Here is a 21,530-nt window from a genome sequence, read left to right as displayed (position 1 = left end):
TGTGAATAACCAGGAAATCATCAGCAAAAGGTTATTTGTGAAGAGTATATCCCATAACTAGGATTTGTGCTTTGCACTTGACTGCAGAGTTACCTGGCCAGCGTCATTTATGCTTGCTTCAGAAAGCGAATGCTCTCTCACCTATTTGTTGTGGGTGCTGGTACTGCAAAAAGGTCAACAGCTGCAGTGGTATTCACACTTTTTCCTGATAAAGTGCTTGGAGATGCTGATGTAGAAATGGAATTTGATACCACAGAAATCTCTCTTAATCGCTGTTCCTGAAAGGTAAGACAAATAGTTTGAAATTTAATTGCATTAATTTATCAACTCTTCAGTCCTGATTCAGCTTTCAGTAAGAGAAAGTATCTTGTTCTGTTCTAGATTGTACTGTGCACTTCCTCAGGAAGTGATAAATAAGTAAAAATTAGAAGGTCCAGGACTGAGGCCTTAGGAGAAGAACCTTGCTAGGAAAACAACTCAACAAGTAGCAATGAGTGAACAAAGGAAAGAGAGCATTAAGGAACCAAGACAAGAGAACACACTGGGTTTTCTTTCAGATGTGTATGGACTTAAAATCCATAGATTATACCTAAATATTCAAGATCTGAAATGGTTTTGCAAGCTAAGCTGTAAAATCATACATGAGAACAGTTAAGTATAGACAGAAAAACAGCTTGTGTTCTCATTACAAGCAACATGGCTGAAGAATCATGCTAAATCATCATTCCACGCCTCACAAGGGAAAAAAAAATTCTCATCTAGCAATAAACAGTCCTATAATAGCAACATTGTATGGTCAGCTGTGGTGACAAGACCTAGAACTCTTGTATGTCCGTTTCACAAATCATTGAGATACAGAATTCAATCATGAAAAGAGTATAAATGACCCACTTCAGGTGCCAGCTATTCAAATCATACTCCTGGGTAGAAGGGTCACCATACATTGGCAACCAACACACCTACAGAGTAAAGTCTTTGCCTCTCAGTGTTAATATCCCCTCACACATATTAGCTTAAACCAACTCTGGTCTTAACTTGTATCTAGTGAAAAATTTTGGAATATAATCTTTTCAAAGATACAGTACCTTAAGTGCCTGCAGTCTAGCTTGCTCCTCCTCTAATGCCTGCTGCTTCTCTTTCTCATCCATCCTGCTAAATGACATTCCTGTGCTGGCAAGCGTTGAAACAGCGCTGGACAGGGCACTAGCTCTAGAAGTAGAGATATTTTTTTAAAAAGTTAAATTAAGGAAAACCTCTCAGCACATCACTACTTACTTAAGCATCAAGTGCCTTATCTTTTTCATATCTGTTCTTACTTTACTCTTTCGTACAGAAAAGTAGATAAATCAATAATAAGGCAGTGTGGTGAACGAACAATGCCTCAAGTTTCAGTGAGTAGATACTGGAAAGTGCAGAATGTAACTATTTTGTTTTTACTTTAAATGTCATATAGACTAGAACTTTATTCTTTCAAGTAGCGGAGGCATGGAAAGCTTGTATGTACGCATTATACGGACAATCGGAAGCAAAGCACAGAAGTTCTTCCCTACGTACCAGTTTAGCAGAATACTGTGGAAAGTAAGTTCTCAGATGCTTTTCAAAAGTCTGTCATGCTGGACAGCAATTCACAAATGTACGTTACACTGATATGCCTGTCAGTATATACCCACATTTCTGAGGGGGAGCGTGTATGCCACAAGAGATCTCTTAAGTCAGACACAGTACCTCCAAGTCAGAGGTGCTGCTCATACATATGGATACCGATCTTAACAGAAAGAATACTGCAATACTTGTCAGCACAAATCATCAAGCTAACTTGGCAGTTTTAGGGAGAAGCAGTTTTGAAATTTTTATAACAGGTTAAGACAAATTCATGGCTTGAGAGGTATATAACTGACAAGAAGAGGTAAACAGCAGCCTGTCTGGGGTTTAGTAATAAACAAAAATCCCCAACCTCAAAACATAAATCTCAAAAGTCTTACAAGAAAGAAATTGGTAAAAGGTGAAAAGAATAATACATAGGCCTCAGCTCAATGGTTTATAACAGCACAATAAGACATCTGACAGAGACAGATACACAACAGATATCTACTCAACAAGTGCGATTACGTTATCAGACAACTCCTCAATATACGTATCATATATTCTTGTACAAAGATACACTTTTAAGTGAACGAAATCCAAAAGGAGAACCTCAAATGGTCAAATACAGAAGCTGCTTAGTAAGACGACAAGACTTAAGTAAATACATCACTGTCATTCATTTGGTGCTCACCGGCTGGCAGCAGAGACTTCTTTTGTTTTCTTTCCTTCCAGAGAAGCCAAATGCTGTTCCAATGCTTCAAGCAAGCTGCTGGGCGCCTAAAGTTAAAGTACTCATAAAAGACTGCTTCTAGACAAAAATATTATCACTGTTTAGCACACAGATTAGTTTCCCATCCACCAATTTAAAGAAACCAAATAAAATCCCACAATAATTGTGTACTTATTTTTTTTCCTCCTTCTCCTCATCCTGTACACCCAAGCTCTAGCTACAGAGCTGTGGTCTACTAGAAGTAGTGGTATCACACAGACATGAAATAAAGATCCTCTCAGACTAGGTCTGCTTCTATGCATGTAAATTGAATTGAGGTAGGGGGATGGAAGGAAACAGTGTTTGCTATGCTAAGATAAAAAACAGTAACCAAGTGATTAATTCCCTTAAATTTGCAAGAGTACCCACAGGACGCCTTTGCCTTGTTGTCCCCACCCCCCTCCCATAACAATAAAAAGCCAACAATCACTTTTTTCTTTCAATCACATCTTCACAAAGGCTTGCACTGGAAACATTTATGACCACAGCAGTATGCCAGCTTTGATAACAGTGGAATAAAAATTTGACCAAAGTTTTGTCTCAACAGTTCTACAGATCGAGTAGCTATTCAATACATGATTACACAATAAACTCAGTTACACCAAAGCCTTTTGTACCATAAAACATAATAGAAAGTAGCAATATCATTTCAAATCAACTTAGGTTTTTTTGGTCAAGAAAGTGTTACCCATGAGAAGCTCCTAACATTAAGTTATCTTATAAACAATGAAAAAGATTAAAGGAAAAAGGCTTCACTCCACTTAATTCTAGCACGAAGTCTAGCATTTAAATGTCTTGCTCAACACTTCAGCTGGAACTTGAGACATCTAAATGAATGTCAGATGATCAGTGTGCAGGAGCTTATGAAGTCTTTTGAGAGTACAGCCATGATATTATTCAACACCTCAGACTAATACTAATTACTGATGTGTAAACAAAGAGCAAGTTTAAAATAGAAAGACTAAATAGCACCAGAATCATAGAATCAGTAAGGTTGTAAGGGACCTCTGAAGATTATCTAGTCCAACCCTCAAGCAAGTGGCCCATACAGGGATTGAACCTGTGACCTTGGCATTATTAGCACCACATTCTAACCAACTGAGCTATATCCTAACATATAACTGCTTTAGTTCCTAAAAAACTAAACGAGCAAAAAATCCACCACACCACTCACAACATGCTTCCTTTCTGCCACACACTTATATCTACCTATTGAAATATTTCCTCCCTACCAGAGAAAACAGCTCAGAATAAATTTGAATTAATCTTGATTACATGTTAGTAGCTAGTAACATTTCTCCAGGTCACCCGTAGAGAAATAAACCCCCCAAAAGGCAAAATGATTAGGCTGGAACTTCTAGAAGAGTTCACTGCCTTACTGTTTCAGCCACATTACTCATGTCTTTCAACTACACAGTCCCTGCCCCATAAGATGAGTGAATTAAAGCCTACAGCAGATGCAGATGAAGGGAATAGATCTCCTAAATTTTAATCTACTTGCCAGCTCAGTCCTCATCAACTGGCAGGGTTTCAGAGACATTAAATCTCTGTTACCACTTGCCAACTTTCAATAGGTAGCATAAATGACATGCCCTGTTCAAAAGAAAGCAAACAAACAAATGTGCCCTTGCCAGCCCTTCTATCTAAGAAATGGACTATGTATGTTCTGGAAAGAGGAAAATTAATAATCAGACAAGGCTTTGGCAAGTCCCTATCTAGAACACTAAATACATTTTTCTGGCTTCCAGCATTCAATGAAGCCAGATTCAAGCTACAAGAGATGCAAAGAAAGGCAATTAGAATAATCCTATAAAACTGCTTGGCTTAAAGGTCCGAGTTGATACTTCTTTCCACAAATAGAGCTACGTAAGCTAGAAGAGTGCTGTTACCACAACTGGACATGAATAAATTCAGCCTACAAGCTAGATAGCTATTCTGTAAAGGAGTAGCATTTTGAAATGCCTTTTCAGAAAGAAATCAGGGACGAAAAAGAAATAATTACCTTTCAACAGAAAGGCAAGTTTGCAGTAGACATTACATAATACAAACAGACAGATAATCCCAGTAGCAGGGGTCTATACTCCAACTCTGGAAAGTTTTTTCTGGTCCGTATTTCCTTTCAAGATAACACTAAAACCTATCTGTATGGAAAAGCATGTTCTATATTCCAGATTGCTTAAGAAGGAAAAAAAAAAAACCCAAAACAGATCAATAGGTTCTCTGTAACTGCATTATCCAGTTGAAACGTAGTTTGAAATGTACACTCTCTTATCTGAGCTCCTATTGCAACAGATGCACAACAAAACATTAGAGCTGAAATTTTCTGAGTGAACACAGGTTAGTGGTTTTACACCAGAGAAGCTGCCTAGTTAATGTAGCTACTAGGACTTGAAAAAGTCTGTTTTATTATTTCAAAAAAAGTCACCTAAAGAAAATATCTGACCAATTAACACTCATACAGGAGAAAGTGATCCTGCTGCACTGATGAAATACAGTAACAAGCAGAAAAACAAACAATGTCGTTGTGAACCAGGGCACCTAGAAAGGACCGTGTTATCTCCTTGATGAGAATCAGCAACAGTGGCACTATTACTACAAATAGTTAGCCTTGTTAAGCCTTTTACAGCCAGATAAAATAGTAAGATTTTCATTACGTTTTTGCAAACTGACTGAGGACTACATCAGATGAAAACAAAACAGAAGTAAGACAGTAAGAATGATTAAACTGGGGAGAACAGCAACATTTAACTCAGTCAGCAACCTAAGCTACTGGTGAGAATTCAAGAACACTTCAAGTACAAAAAACAAGCCCCTGGCAGTGAAAAAGTAAAGCATGAATTGATCCCGATTGTCAGAATCGGGAAAGAAAAAAGCGTTATACAGCAGTTGCTCTATGTGTGTGTGTATGTATATATAAAACAAGCTTCTAAACATACAACTTCATTGTTCTCAGGAACAACTTAAAGAAACTCTGAAATATGCATATCCACAAACAACAAACACCCAAGCAATTAAGTATTTTTTTTTTTAAAAAATATATACACATAATATAGTAGACCAGAACATGAACAAAGGACTGCTGTTGCGGTTTATTGTCCATGATCCTGTCAGAACTTATACCAGGACCAGAAGCACAACGAAAACTACAGTTGTTTTGAATGCCCAGTATTACAGAATTTTATAGAAAGTAGTTTTGGGATGGCACTAAACTGATTTACAATTATTCAACTCTGAGGTGTCACGGATTACTTGACTAACAGTGGCACTGAACTGCCAAAGTACACAAAAGACCAAAGGCTAGAGTTCAGACTTGCCTTGCATGTCTAACGGCACTTAGAAAAAATAGCTGAACTGCTAGAAGAAATGTAAGATGTAAGAAAAGCAAGTTAAATGAGGAAAAAAAAATTGTCCTGTTGCTTTTGTATCTGAAACTTAAAGTTAAGTCGCCTAGTCTTAGAAAAATCAAGAAAAACCCCATGCTTTGAAGAATCTTATAATCACCTAGTTAACTGGGCAAATAAGAGCACACAAACCCTGCGTTCAAGCCAACACCATCTGTGAAGAAATACTGTCTCAGACTTAAGTATAATTTCATTAGCATAATACAGACATCAGCTGAACAGACAGTGCTGATTAGAAGACAACTGAGATAGTAAGATGCTAACAGCTATTCAAACAGTAATAGAAAACATTATGCTACTACATTTACTCATCATTTGTCCTCACCCTGTTGGTTATAGTCATATTTCTTTCCTACTGCAAAGGCCTGGAAGTACTTGAACAGGATTCACATTAAATTAATTGCTAGTGTAATTATTAGAGACTTTTTTTGTTTTACAAAATACTAATTTGAGATGCTAACTGTATCATAGAAAACAATGAACAATGAGGAGAGGTTCAGATTCGACTTCATATAAAAACACACTGAATTAAATTTAGGCATATCTTCCCAAAAGATATATATTGACATGGTTAATCTGTGAAATTTAGACAGCATGAGATTAGACATTATAGTTCATGAAAAGTTATATATTAGACTGACTGTTTCACAAAGAGCCCACTTCAACAGCCTGAGTACACTACAGCTCTACGGCACTCCTCTCTCCTGACAGATCGTCACTTATTCTATCCACCAGTTTATTCCACACTACTGAAAGGATGTCAAGTACCAACAGTCATTTTGGGATGACGCTAAGTTAGAAATTATGACAGAAAAAACTTGAAAAGAACAGCTTTGTACACTTAATTGGACTACCAGTGTTTTCTGTTGATCAAGTCAAATCATCTCTCACTTCTCATTTGCTCCTCTATTTATCCTCACTAGAGGATACTCCCCTGCATTCCATCTTTTAGACTAAATTTTCCAGTATACAAACTATTCCTAAGCACTCTCCTCATTGCTGAGCGCTGTTGAAGCCAGAGTACCGATAAAAAAACAAGTATGGGGGTAGGGGAGAAGCAGATTCTTGATTGAACAAGCAAATAGTAACCTTTATATATATTTAGTGGAAGACATGGTGCTACAGTGAAATGAAAGGTTTTCCTCAAGACAATGCAAGATGCTTATGTACTTATAAGCCATAATGAATCCCATGTGACAAAAAAGCAGAAGTTCTTACATAAGCTTTTTTGAGTGCTATTGCTTTAAACAATCAAAAACTTTATTAACAGCTGCAAAATATTTAAGCATTGAGTACATTTGATCCATGAAAAGGTGAGCAGATGCATTTCCCATATATAAATATATGGGAGAGAATACATCTTCAAGATGAATGTTGATTATGATGCACACAAACCTTTAAGAACACAAAGGACAAATTGGGTTAAATCAGTATGAAATGTACACTGACCTGAGTAAGATCTGGAATGTCACCCTGATCAATTCCAACTTGCTGAGTTTACAAAAAAGGGGAGGGGGAAAAAATTACATTACTACATGCAGTGGCAATGAAAATAAAAACTGTGAGGTCTGAATGTTACATAGAGACTAAGATATTAAAAAGGGATATTTATAACTTTCTGAATCGGTATGAATTTAGCTAAGAACATGCCTTAGAAATCTAAAGTACATTACATTGCATTGCATCTCAAAACAAAAACTTTCAGCTAACCTTATTTTTTTCATGCAGAAAAACTTATTGAAAGCATTCGAAATATCTACATTGCTTACTGGAAGTCCTCCCCTTTGAGCAACTACAGTAAAAGAGTACTGTAAAAATACTAACATCCAGTCCATTCATTTTGGACCACTCAAATTTATAGCACTTTACACAAAAATGTTTATTCTGTCTGACAAATGAAAAGGATGCCTTAGAATCTCCCTTTACAATAATGAGCATAAACAATCTTTAAAACATCTAGCCTCTAAAATGCTTATTTTGTATAGTAAAGTTAAGTAAACGGAGTAATGTTTGTGAAGTTACATGATTATGAATATGTATCACTGTACCAGAACAGATGCCTAAATGATACCCGCCGCATAGATGTTGATTTATTTACCTCTGCTACTTTGAGGAATTCTGACAATTTGGTCATTCTGGCTAGAAATTTTTTGTAAATATCCAGGCCTTCTTTGCACTGGTTCTTCTTCATATCAAAATATTTTTCTGAGGATGCAAATAAACTCTTGTAAGTTAACACCCTCCCTGACAAAAAGCTGGCACAGAATTATAAATGCTAATTTGAGACAAGCTTCAGGGACAGAAGAGACAGAAACAACTCATTAAAGCGATGAATTCCAAAATGGATATGAATATCTGACATCTTTTGTAATAAAATCAGTCAAAAGAAAAATATTACTTTTCTTATTTCAGTATACTAGAATACTATGCAAAGCTTTATTAAGCAAGGATATGAATCGCTTAATCACTTCAACTGTTTAATTAGGTATGAGTTTTTTTTTTTTTTTTTTTTTAAAGGAACTCAGCTTATTAGCTGGCAATGAGGGAAATTATTGTTGGAAAATATTCCTGCTATGTATTTACATTTTTAGACCCGTATCATTATGCTTTGGACAATATCCAAAAGACATCAGAACAACAACTAAGTGGTACACAAACTGAACTGACCTGAAAGATGCAGATACCATTCCTTTTAGCACTTTTTATGGTTTTGCTCTATATACTTGTTGGTATTTCACCAAGTCAAAATTAATAGACAGGAAAATAAACTGATCAGAAGACATTTTAATTCAGAAATTTGCTTGAATAGTCCTCATTATAAATCTTTGATAAGAGCTTACTGGGGTTGGGGGGGATGGGAAGAGGGGAACCCAGACTCGATATATCATGTACTGTGCTCATTTAGATTCAGGAATTGGCTAAAAATAAATTAATAATGATATAAAGAAAGTATGGGAAATCAGAAGCCAATCATGTTGTGACTATATTAAACATATAAAAAACAAGTAACGTTCCTGTCTATAATTGCACAGCGAACATTATAGTTTAAGGAAACCAAACCAGGTACCTCACTAATACTTTTACAGTTCAGTTGCCAAAGGTTATCCACTGTAAATTCATAGTGCTTCTGTTTTATTCTCAGTCTCTCTCTTGTCTCAGTTTCTAGTTCAGACTGGTTCACATCATTTTTTTTTTTTTGATTAACTATAGGAGGTATGCTTAAGCTATGCTTGTTGTCACTGAGACTAATAAGGGCTTAATTTAATGGTAACGAATCTGAGACAACATATAAGGAAATTACCGTCAAACTGTCTACATTTTCTACTTCTCTCAACAGCTTCAACAAAAGCTCAAAAACTAAAAAGATTCATACATACCTAAGAGATTAATAACCCCCTCATTGTATGCTGCAAATAGTCTAATGGAATCTTTAAAAAGGAGCATAAAGGCAGCATTAATGACACCATTTGTTAGTTCATTTGGATTTGCCTGTGTAAGAAAGCAATGAGAAAGTAAATTATTATTAAATAACAAAGATCTCACTTCAAAATAAGCGTATTGCCTAAAAATGAGCTTCATGCACTTACATCAAAATCAAGGAGTGCATCAAGCTGATTCTGTATGATCGGAAGGGTTTTCAGAAGCTTTTCAGCATTCATGGTTCTCATCACTCCATCTATCCTACAGAGTAGGAAACACAGGTTTACTTTTTACCAGAAAACTTCAACATATTGTTTCAGCAATGTTACACTATCTGCAGGGTCAGAATCAATACCAGTGCATGACAAGCTTAAGGGCAACTGGTATTTTCTCCCCACTCGAAAACCTTGATGAAAAAAAGCAGTAATAGTCTTACCCTCTTTTCATTTTGGTGAAGTCAACTGCTACAAGTCTATATGAAAGTGCTTTTTCATTCAAGTATCTGCTATATCGTCTAATGAAGGTAGACATATCATAGCCTAAAAATTAAGCATTTGTAAGTTAAGACATTTTGAAGATATACATTTTCAAATCTTTTCTCTAATACTATTCTCTTATTTGTCCATTTCATATCAATCTGCGTAAAAAGATTGCTCAGGCACAATGCTCACAGGCACATTCCAGAATCTTGAGCTTCACTGTTTTCACTTTGAGATGGTGTTAACAGCCATATGCTTCCCAACTTGCTAAAACTAAGAAAGTATTCATGACAGTTGTAAGAGAAACTGCCTTATAGCATATTAGGTAATTACCAAACAGCTCTTATTATGTGTTCTAGAAATTGCACTGGAAATACATTCCTGATAAAGTGGTAGACTTCACTAACTTATCCTCAATACCTCAAAAAACACATAAACCTACTTTCCACCACTGACAAGTAATCAGAAGCCCTCTCAGAGATGTGAATGAGTTCTCATTATCTACACAGCACATTCAGTTACCATTCCTTGCACCTCAACAGTTTATATTCACTCCCGAAACACTAAAATGCAGTGGTAAAATAGATCAGTGTGCCAATATTCATCAGGTTTATTCTAGGCAGCTTAGGAGTTCACTTTTTAAATTTATAGCCCTGTAAGTGCACAATACATGTATTACAGGCAAACTTCCACCACTCAGCTAGGTAACTCAGTGTCTCACTCTCCTCATTTCTTGCATTTATTAACATCTCTGGTGCCTCATGCAATAGAAACCATAATACTCTTTTATATGTAAAGTCATTTGTCTCTTAGCATGCAGTGACCCAGGTACTAAACACCGAGCAAAAATCAGTAGAGTTGTTTCCTTCAGTAAAAGATACTTACCCTGCATGGCACTTTTGTCCAGGTAGTTATTAAGATTGAACAACGTGTTTCGGGACGCAAGATACTGGATAAAGCGCTGTTAATGAAGAAAAAGTTGAGTATCATTTTTGTTCTTTTGAGAGTTAGAACATTTAAGCACAGTACGGAAAACTACATGTAACTGTTTCTAGTAACCACCGTTAATAGAAATTGGTTACAAGACAAAAAACAAACTGTAATGTAATGAGTTAAAATGCAGAACTGAGTATTTAGCAAAAATACAAATCTAGTTTAAATACGATGACTTCACTGCCCATGAACGAAATACTAGTAATCCTAGAGAAAGCTGCTTAGGTTAACCTTGTAGTTTAGAAGAGACAAGCTAGAAAAAGAACAAAAATACCACCAAATTTATCCCAGCTCTCAAAGCGTGGCTGCTGCAGAAGATAGTGACAAGTTTAGTTACAAAGTTTAAAGAGTAATTAGTAACTATAATGCTTCTAGAACTGTGATGAATAAAAGCACTAAAGTTGGTGTCATCAGTCTAGGATTACAATGCACTAAGCTGGTTAAACAACATTTAAGTTTTGACAAACAATAGCTGGCTCAGACATGGCAAGAGTAAGAGACCACAAATCCAGATAGCACAGTAGTTTTCAAAGTCTGTCACTCTTCCATACACATCATCTCCCATGATGTCAATTTCTATCCTTTTCATCCACCTTTACATATATATTTTAGTCCATAAAATAGCATTATGATCAGTACAGCACATGGGGCTTGTTACATCTTTGATCCCAGTCCCTCTGCTGCTATAGCAGGGAAGGTCCTATTATTACTTCAGTTTTCATGGTGGAATTTCAAGTGTCTGTCAGGTTTGGATTATAGTACGTTGCACAGAACTCATGCTTGTCCAGCCAGCCCCAGTACTAGGTCTGCTCTTTGGAAGCTGCAATGAGGGCTTCGCACAGTGACAGAAAAAATTCTCTTCTCACAAGCATGATTTAATCATAAGCAGTACTTTCACCTTCCCTAAAGTCCCTCTTCCCAGATAATTTCCCAACGTATCAGGTTCTACCTCATCACATAGGTAATTTCACATAGATTTTCAGCCTATAGTAAGAGAGAGTTCTGACAAGTCTACAATTAACAGCTTTACTGCCAATAGTTCTGGCATTGCATATTTGTTTTTTCATAAAGCATTTTATCTGGTCTTTGTACATCTTATTACTGCATTCAAAGAGACACAGAAGAACAGAAACAGTTGCAAAATGATCTGAACAGAACAGTGATATTCAGGAGGTATATATACAGATCTGAAATTCAGCTAGTATTCTGAATCATATTCTAGCAGGACCTAGGCTAACTATTATCCTCCAAATGCCAGTTCAAAATGTTAACTAGGCTACCATTTTGAAACACACTCTGAAGGAGTGTTCTACCATTATGTGGGGGGACGCATAAAGAGATTGGCCTTTCTGAATACCACTTTTTGTTTACATAGTGATGTGCAGAACATTTGCTACATCTACTTCAAGAGTTTACATGAAATTTTTTGATGAAACATGTTATGAATTTACAGAAGTTTATTTCAGTACTTCATCATGGACTGTCAAATAACTCACCTAAAAAAAAAAAAAAAAAAAAAAGAAAAGATCCTGATCATCAATGTTTTCAGATTTGTTACCAATCACAAGGTAGAACTTGAACAGAGAGGTCAAGAGAAGAACAATTTACCAAGCAGCAATGATTTTGATCAGTTAAAGGGAATTGTTTACTACTGCAATTGACACTCAAGGGAACTATCAAGGGTTGCTGTTGCAATCATGGGCTTACCACTAAACAGGATTTGCATTACACAAAGCAGAGACATGAAGAGGTTTGACCTCCTTCATCCAAAACTCAAGAAAGATGGTCATGCTGAACAAGAAACTGCAAGGCAGCAATTGCTCAGACATCATTCCGACCTCTGCTCTATAACTTGCACTTAAAATAGAAGTTCAATTGATAATTTTTTTTTCTGCTAAAGAATAAAATACTTTCATATTTCACAAGTGAGCAGTACACTTAGGTTCCATCTTTCCACGTGAAATCACAGAAATAGCTGGAACACTATAGGAGTCCAGCAGACACAAATAAGTTTAAGTTTCAAATGCATCCATTCAAAATTGAGGTGCATTCTTGGCACAGGCAAAATCCAAATCTTTTTTCAATGAAAAAATGCCACAAGGGCGAATGGATACTCTAAGCTCCAAATTCTTTTTCTACGGTTCGGTTGGCTTTTGTTTCTTTCAAACTCCAGTGGAGAGATATGAACTATCTTTGAAGAAGAGACATCAAAATAGACATACTGTTTTACAGTATTCAGTTTAGCCTTATTGTTATTCTGAGCACTGAATTTCACTTCTGAGCTACCCTCTAATTTCAGCCTACTGTCTTTCCTAACTACAACATAAGCATGTAAATAACAGAAGCGTAATGTGGAACACACTATGTTTTATGGACCATTTCATTAAGTTACTAGAAATTTGGAGAAGGGAAGCAACACTAACTTTTCAGAGCAGTTTAAGGGTGTGAAGCAGTACCACTGAGAGTTCATTCCAATATTATCAGTACCTACCATAAGTACTCAAAAGTTAAGAGAACAGATACATACAAGTTAAGAACTAAACTGCTACTTGAAGAGGAGAAAATTTAGTTTTTAAATATAAGACTGTGAAAAGGAGACTACATTTCTAGTACCATGTGATTACATTTCTAAAACCACACTGACCATAACCACTGCTGAAATAGTTTAAACAAACTAAATACACTGGAAAACAGTTTCAGGTGAATGCTAATGGCAGAAACATATGACAACTTAGCCTAATGGACAAGGATTTTCAAGACCAAATATTCCAGTCATCCTATTCCTTCTCCTTCCAATAAATATTCTTATCTGTTAAATAGGTTGCCTGCACAGTTATGGAGTGCTAACAAGACATTTGCTGTGCTTTCACTGACGAGCACTAGACCAATGAAGTAAAGCTCATCAGAAGTTTTTCACATCTTCATTCCGGAAAGGCCAGTCTAGCACACCCTCATAACCCAATCCTGATACCTGCAGTCAAATTACAAACACTGAAATATTTCAGTATTGAAATAATCAAGCATTATTTCTTCTCTGGTGAAGTACTTTACAGGCAATGGCAGGGGAGGGGGAAAATGACACATTAAAAAACCTGAGGTACACATTTCATAGATTGACTAAGAATTTCTTAAAACATTGTCAGAGACACCTTAACAAAGCTATGCCTTACCTCATTTCCATACATCATGAGGTGGTGTGTTGTAATTAGAGCTTTGAACACTACAACCCAGCTACTGTTTGCAGTTCTCTCAAAAAGTGTGTCTGCCAACTGTGGAACATTCACATTCATTTCATTTGTGCACTGTATCAGATCTAAATTAAAGAAAAAGGTCAAAGCATTACAATGAGAGATATACTCAAAGAGGATAATCATGTTATTTTGTGTTTGCACATGAAGGATTCATACCAGAAGTGTTAGCTCAATTATTCCTTCAACAAAGAACTGAAATTATTTTACATTCTGTGCTTAAATTCTGTGCATTTTACTGATAGAGCATGAACTTCAAAAGCATTCCAACAATTTTACAGAGTCCCAATACATCATCAGTAAATAAACTACTCCAGCAGAAACTCTAGCCCCAAATTACAGTCTGAAAGCCAATATAGATAATCTCGCTGTCCAGCTTCCTGAAGCCACTCAATCTAACCAAAACTGAAAAGCAGAGAAGAGAGGAAAAGCTGAGACACTTGTATCACATAAGATCAACAGGTAGCAAGTATCCTACAATCAGGATCTAAGCCTGAGTACTGACATACATGCACTAAAGTGAGATACTGCAAACCTCTGCTAAGCCTCTTTTCTATGAGACTTAAGAGACAGAATTTGAGTCCACACTGCTTTCCACTTAGCTAAACTGACATAATCATGAATCTAAGTGTTTTGTTATGGACCATAGGAGGTCTTTAGCTTCTGCATAAAAACTCTGTGTAAAGACCAATTATAACTCAATAATAAAATATTAGCTTGTGAGGCCACAGATAGGCCTTCAAGCCTCTACCTCAATATTTATTGGCATAAACCTAGGTGAGGCTCCAGCAGATACGTGGGAACAAAACCTGCCTGAGAACAGTAGCTAAGTCACTTGCTGAGAAGAGAGCAAAAAAGTAAATCCAGAACTGTTCTAAACCCCTCGAGACATGCCCTACGACTAGGCATTTATTCTCTCTTTGAACTAAATATGGCTCAGATATGATCAAAGTACACCTTTGTGACTGGGTAATAGTTGCAAAACAAACACCTACTTTGAAAAGCTTCCTTTGCGATCTGATATTTAAGTCAATTTTCTGAGCAGCCTGTTGGCTGCAGAGCAGCACCACCGCTTATGTGGGGGGATTTTTTTGTGTAAGTACTTGAAGAAGGATATCTGCCTAGGAATACGAGTGACAACTGGATACCGAGATGTCAGCATCACCAAAACGACCAATTCAGCTACCTAATGAGCTATTTACCTCATTAGGCATGAGCAGAAAAAAAAGACCACATTATCATAAGCAATTTAAACATAAAGATTATATATTGACAGTTCAGGACAGAATGCCTTATAGAAATACCACACTTAACATTTGTATCTATTCTGCTGCACAAAACATAGAATCAGTAAGGTTGGAAGGGACCCCTGGAGATCATCTAGTCCAACCCCCCTGCTCAGCAGGGTCACCTAGAGCATGTTAGACAGGGTTGTGTCCAGGCGGGCCTTGAATCTCTCCAGAGAAGGAGACTCCACAACCTCTCTGAGCAACCTGTTCCAGGGCTCCGTCACTCTCACAGTGGAAAAATTTCCCCTCGTGTTCAGGCGTTTCCCTAAATCCAGTCAATTTATAAACAAGTATTATAAAGACATTACTGTCAGAATTAGCTCAATATTTTCCATTTAACTGAAGACTCAAACCAGTAAAGAAATGTTACAGAATTGTTACAAGTCATAAAGGAGTTCTCAACTTACCCCCCCCCAAAGAAAAACACTACACTGAGCGGTACCTATAACATTACTACTCTTAGAAATTACATTGGTCTGTTGAGGCCAAAGACCACCACACAGATAGCCTATTGAATGTAGTGTTTTTGCACATACAATATCCTTTTCTTCCACACGACCACTGGGCAAGTCAAGAAGATATTCAACTTTAAGAGTGCTTTTTTTAAAATAGTAAATGAAATTGGAAGGAAGATTCAGATTAAAAACAACCAACCTTCTGCTTTGAGAGAGCAAAACAGTAGCCAAACTAATTTAATTCATATTTTGCTAAAACATCTTATGGAGAGAGTTCAGTCTTCTCATGCTCCCTCAGCTAAGGTTTGCCAATAGAGGTTCCAGTAAATGCTAAAAGGATGCTGAACACCTAGGAGATGTCTGACATACCTGACACCGAAATGTGTTCTTAGTGTTGTCCAGCCATGATCATTTGTGATAGAAACTCTATTGTTAGCAACTATATGAAATGTTGTAACTAATCACCTCTAAGTCCTACCTCAATTAAAAGTAAAGCAAACAAAAACACACACAATTTTGGCTCATATTGCCCCCCTACTGGTTTATACTACAAAAAAGTCATTCAGATGTCAGTCTTCAAAACTGCTAACTGCTCCCTCATGTGGTACTCAGAAGATGCCTTCTGCCATGTGACAGTGACAAAGTGGAGGCTGACAGAACTGGTGCCTTGGAGAAGTTCATACATTATCCTTACCACCGAAATGTGGTTCCATCTGACTGAAGAGTACAATTCCAGTAGTTCTGTAACAGTGCTAGCAAGGTTTTCCAGCACAAACTTCTTTCTTGTGTAAAGTTGGGGTCTGGCTATTATAGCAAGTATGAAAAAGATGGTATTTCTGCTCAGAGCCCAATTCAAGCTCTGCTTCGGGTTAGAGGACCTCAGTGAGGTGCAAGTTCCACATAGTTCAGCTAATCAAGACACATACTGGCTCCCCTCTGAAGTCAACTTGCATAGAGTGCACTTATCACTTAGTACCACTGAGATCTGTGGTTCCAGATCCTCCCTGAATGCAGTAACAAAAATCATGGTTAGCCCATAGAGGCACATCTGCTCAGGGAAAAGAAATGTCCCTGAAATACTACTACTTAAAAAGGAAAAAAAACTCAGTGCATTTTATAGGCTAACTTGTCCTTCATAAAAGCGTATTGTAAAAAATCTAGAGAGACTCTAATAAGGCTACTTGAATAGAATTTTTAATAGTAATAGTTCTATTTAAAGCCAGCATCATACTGGAATTATAGTATTCAAGATATGCAAAAAATACACCTATCATCTCGCTAATATGCTTATTTAAAATCTGCAACAGGACTATCTACAAAGAAACAGTAGTACGGATTTGTAAAAGCTGGAAGCAGAAGAGGAAACAACTATTACCACCATGTATCTTGAAGTATAACTGAACACATACACACCTGAGAGACTGACAGCTGAACAGCTATAGTATGGATTAGCTTGAAAAAGATATTGGCAGCAAAGAATGGAATGAAATGCATAGGGCAAGTGATGTTGGTTTTCTTATCAGAGTACTTCTGTAAACACTTCACAACTCAAAGCACTTTGCCAACTACCTAGAGGAATTATTTCAACTGCAAGTGAAACTGCACTGCTATTTCTAGAATGGAATTCGGAAACTTGTTAACACTACGCAGCAAGATCACAAAGCTTTAAGTCAGAGGAGTACTGCAGAGGAACTCAAGCAGCCTGGCAGAACTGTGGAAATATTGCTGCCTAAAAGAGTACTCAGAACTTCTCTTCCACAGCTCCTCTGAAACACTGGCACATCAGCTATGAAGCCAGACAGCTCTCCAGAGAAAAGCATGCATAAATCCAGATAAAAAAGAACAAAATAAAAAACCACCCTGTTCTTTGGAAAGTTCTCAACCAATCACTGACAAAATTGATACACTTTTCAACTTTTAAATATCAGGAGTTATTGCTTTCTTCGTTCAAGAATACATCTTTTTAAGAGAACTGCAAAGGCATCAGTTAAAAGAACCATAATTGTTTAATACTCCTGTATTTCTTCCATTTTGTCACAGAACTGAAACTGCTGTGAAGACAGGTAGATGCAAGAATTCTAACAGTAATTACCTTAATCCCAGCAGCCTGTAGAAAATGACATTTTCTTACTTGAAAGTTGTACTGCACACTGAAGTTAAAGAGAAGAATCATACACACAAGTTTTCTCAATGCAGTCTCAGGAATGTAGTGATTCTTGTTGGAGGGTTAATTAAGAGATAGTACCTGACTGATACAAACATTATGTCCACATGCTCTTACATAGCAGATTTGACAGAAATCTTAAGTCATTTATGAGCTAAATCTGTACCATCTTACAGAGCTATATTTACTAGAAGCAAGGTAATTCAGCTATCCTATTCTCCCTGCTAATCAAGGATACAAGATGGCTCATAAAGCTTTTTCAAAAGCTTTAAGTAATTGCTAAATAAAAGAACACTTATAGATTCCAACAACATTAGCTCTATTTTTTTCTTGATTCAAGTCATATTTCCTCAATTACTGTACTGAAAAGCTTTACTGTTTAATGAAGAGCTTCAAATTAAAGAGAACTTCCTTATTGCCCCTAGATGAGTCTAAGGGCATTTGTTTATGCTGTTTCCCAACTTGCCTATCTCTAAAAACCACACTGCATCTGAATGCACTAACAGTCATGAGCTCTAGCTGCCAAGAGTACAAAGGGGCAGACATACAAGAACATACCAAAAATATGACAGTCAAATTGATATTACTGGCAAAAATTTAAATCCACAATGATTTGGCAGAGACCTGATCTTTCACCCACACAGAGAATGAAGCCTGATTTTGTTACATAACACAACTTTACAGTACCCAAATTACCACTTTTGCCAGGATTTCCAAAGCCTATATATGCAGCATAGTAGTTTTAGGTTTTAATGAGCAATGTTAGCTACTTTCCCTCCCATTCACTTCTTAACTGGGCTGTACACAAATTAAACAGGAGTTGCTTGCTCTTCTTTATTACTGTGTTCATATAGAAGTTCAGAAAAAAAAGTTTTAATAAATTTTGGTCTACATAAGTCTAGTCTGATAATTACCAGCTTTGCCACAGCTTTAATTTGTTCATTTTTATTATAGCTTTTCAGCAGTTAACCAAGAATATATATATGATATATATCAATCACCAAAAGAAGCATCTAGCCTCATTCTACTGCAACCTAAAATTAAGAGGCAGAAAGGAATTAAGAGAAGAACTTCAAGTGGTCCACTAAGGAAAAGAGAATCACAGCTGTATAACATTTTATTTTATCCCAGAATATTACAAAATATTACAGAAATAGATTTGTTAATTTATTTAGGACACTGAACTACTTGATAAAAAGCATTCACATTCCTTAATTTCTTTTTTTTGGGGGGGGGGGGGCAGGTGTTATTTGCTCTTTAGGAAAGTGTTACTATATTACCAAGAAGTTAGTAGCCAGGCAAATTTCTGGACTCTGGAATACCGGTTTCCACAGTGCACATGTGGTGTCTTCCCCATTAATACTCACACTGTGATTTGAAGCTTTCCTTAAAGCTAAGAAAATATGGCAGATGGGATTTTCAAAACTCATCTGGATTGAGTGCACTGACTGAATGCAACTGCAGCAACTCTCAAAAACATGTTCTTGGTCAAGTTTTTTGTTGAGAAGCAATTACAAGTAATACCAGACAGTGCAGTATTTTTAATGATACACACATGTGGGGACCAAGGAGCAAGTTGAAGGAGTAGATCCAAGTTATTCTTTAATTTAACTTAACTTAGAAAGCATTTTCACTGTATCTCTGAAAATATACTGTGTTATTGTTTTTAGAGATTACACTGTTTAAACTAGTATCATACCTGCTCGCATTTAATACAAGCAAGTTTTGCGTGCAGGTGTACAAATAAAAATTAGTAAGTGCCAAAGACTTCAATCTAGCTATTTCAGCAGATATTTTAAGAAGTCTGGATATGCGCGATGAACATTTTCTAGTGTTCACTAGAATCTTTTTAAGCCTAGAGCTATTTATAGTACACATTTCACACCCTCTTTTCTCTCACCTCATCAAAATGTTGCTCCATTTCAGATAAGTAATTACAATAACATGCTTTTTATTTGTCTTGGACAAAAGTCAGAGAGAGTGAATTATACAAAAACACAGAACTCATTCAGTACAGGAGGTCCTTCAGGACACTGGCAGGTCTAAAGTCTAAACAGAGGTTTGTACCAAGAGATATCCAACAGAATTTGATAGTCACAATTCAATCTCCATTTATGTTACTCTCAAATTACACTGAGAATTTTTCCATTTTCTTCCATTTTCTTCTTTTGTAAGGTTATATTAGGTGAGACTATTTTAAGAGCATTTTTCAAAGAGTACACTACTTGAAAGCTTCAGAAACTTCTAAGCTATTGAGCAAGCTATCACCACATTCTGGCTTCCTGTTATTTTACCATTTCTGGACTTAAGGCTTACCTCATTAAGTTGTTCTGCCACAGACAGAAAATAACTAACGGTGCAACAAAAGCAGTATCTTAAAGGTGAAAGAACAATCAAGGATAAGTTACCCAGTCCTAAGGCTTTTAATATCAATACAGTAGCTGCAGTATTTACTACTGTAGCTGGCTTCCAGTCATTCAGATCAACAGTAAATGAAATATGTATTTGCTTGTTTTTAATTTTTAACTTTTTGATTCATCTCAAAGGCTCTCATACAAGATGTCTGTATTAGCATCAGTGCGCCAAACTGTCCTCAGCCAACTTAACCCAGCATGCCTATTCCGAGAAATTAAAACAGCAGACTCTCAGGCACCATCAACTTGAAAGAGTGCTGCACAGCCACCAGCCAGCTCCCTTGACTTTGAAGAAGCCAACATACAGTTTCATGTTGTACTTCCTTCCTCACCCTAACCAACACACACACACACACACACACACATTACCTTTACTTTTAATGGACAGTGATAGGGTGTATCTCACAACACGGAAGTTTCGAGGGATTCAATGCACTTCTGAGCAGTCGAACGATACCAACAGTAACTTCAGCTATTAGTCAGTTATTAAAAACTGACACAAAGCAACAGTACTGACACCGGGTAACTTTGCGAGTAGCCCATTTATATTTTTTCACATACAGAAAGGAGTTTAAGTATACTGGCAGCAACCTACTCCCATTTTGGAGACGTGTTGCTCTATTTCTCCCCTTCCTTCACCTCAAACGTTTTATAGAAGGTGTAAGACAGAAAGCCGTGACATTTCGGGAAATGTCAAGTACGGCTGGACCCGCCGCACAGACAGCAGAGCGCTCAAAACCGAAACCGGTCGCTCACAACAATAAAACCACAGCGCTTAATCCACCTTTGCCCCAGGTGCAGGATTAACGCGCACTAGGCTATGTGGCGCGCTCCGCCAAGGAGCGCTTCCCGCGAAGAGGCGCTCACACGGCTGCGCAGGCCGCACCTCGCCGCCCCGGCCCCTACTCACAGTCCAGGTGCTTCTTCTTGGGGCCCATCACCTCGTGGGTCGTGGCCTTGCAGACGGCCTTGGCGACGGCCGAGCCGGTGACACTGTGCTGCGCCGCCGTGATGCGGTCCGTGATGGACTGCCCCGACATCTTCCGCCGCCGCGGCGCCGCGCTGCCCGCCCGCCCGCGCCGCCCCCCGCTCCGCGCAGCCCCCGCCGGCCTCCCGCCGAGGAGGGAACCCGCAGCGCCCCGCCGGCCGGGCTCCCCCGGGCGGCAGCGGCGGCGGCAGCAGCAGCGGAGCCCTGGGCGGGCGCCGCCTCAGCCCGGCTCCGTTCGCCCCCGCCGCCGCGAGGCGCGTCCCCGGCGCCCCCCGCGCCGCTCCCTGGCCCTGAAGCGGCTCCCGCCGGCGCGGTCAGCCCCACTC

General features: G+C 37.8%; 1 protein-coding gene across 5 annotated transcripts in view; it reads right to left on the bottom strand.

The window, feature by feature from the left end:
* LOC134145533 (phosphatidylinositol-binding clathrin assembly protein-like) overlaps nt 1–21,302 on the bottom strand; it is a 32,740-nt gene extending 11,438 nt beyond the window's left edge. For all 5 annotated transcript variants that reach the window (XM_062585107.1, XM_062585108.1, XM_062585109.1 and 2 more), the window contains exons 1-11: nt 21,127–21,302; nt 13,817–13,959; nt 10,539–10,614; nt 9,611–9,713; nt 9,342–9,435; nt 9,132–9,243; nt 7,853–7,959; nt 7,204–7,245; nt 2,276–2,361; nt 1,086–1,209; nt 142–278 (exon numbers count right to left, since the gene is read on the bottom strand). In XM_062585107.1, coding sequence (XP_062441091.1) covers nt 142–278; nt 1,086–1,209; nt 2,276–2,361; nt 7,204–7,245; nt 7,853–7,959; nt 9,132–9,243; nt 9,342–9,435; nt 9,611–9,713; nt 10,539–10,614; nt 13,817–13,959; nt 21,127–21,256 — 1,154 coding nt within the window. In that variant the 5' untranslated portion in view covers nt 21,257–21,302. The remainder of the gene's footprint in view (nt 1–141; nt 279–1,085; nt 1,210–2,275; nt 2,362–7,203; nt 7,246–7,852; nt 7,960–9,131; nt 9,244–9,341; nt 9,436–9,610; nt 9,714–10,538; nt 10,615–13,816; nt 13,960–21,126) is intronic.
* Between the last annotated feature and the right edge of the window lie 228 nt (nt 21,303–21,530).

Source organism: Rhea pennata, chromosome 11 (assembly GCF_028389875.1).
Source record: "Rhea pennata isolate bPtePen1 chromosome 11, bPtePen1.pri, whole genome shotgun sequence".
NCBI lineage: Eukaryota > Metazoa > Chordata > Aves > Rheiformes > Rheidae > Rhea > Rhea pennata.
Note: the sequence above shows the minus strand (reverse complement) of the source record. Positions and strands in the feature narration are given on the sequence as shown.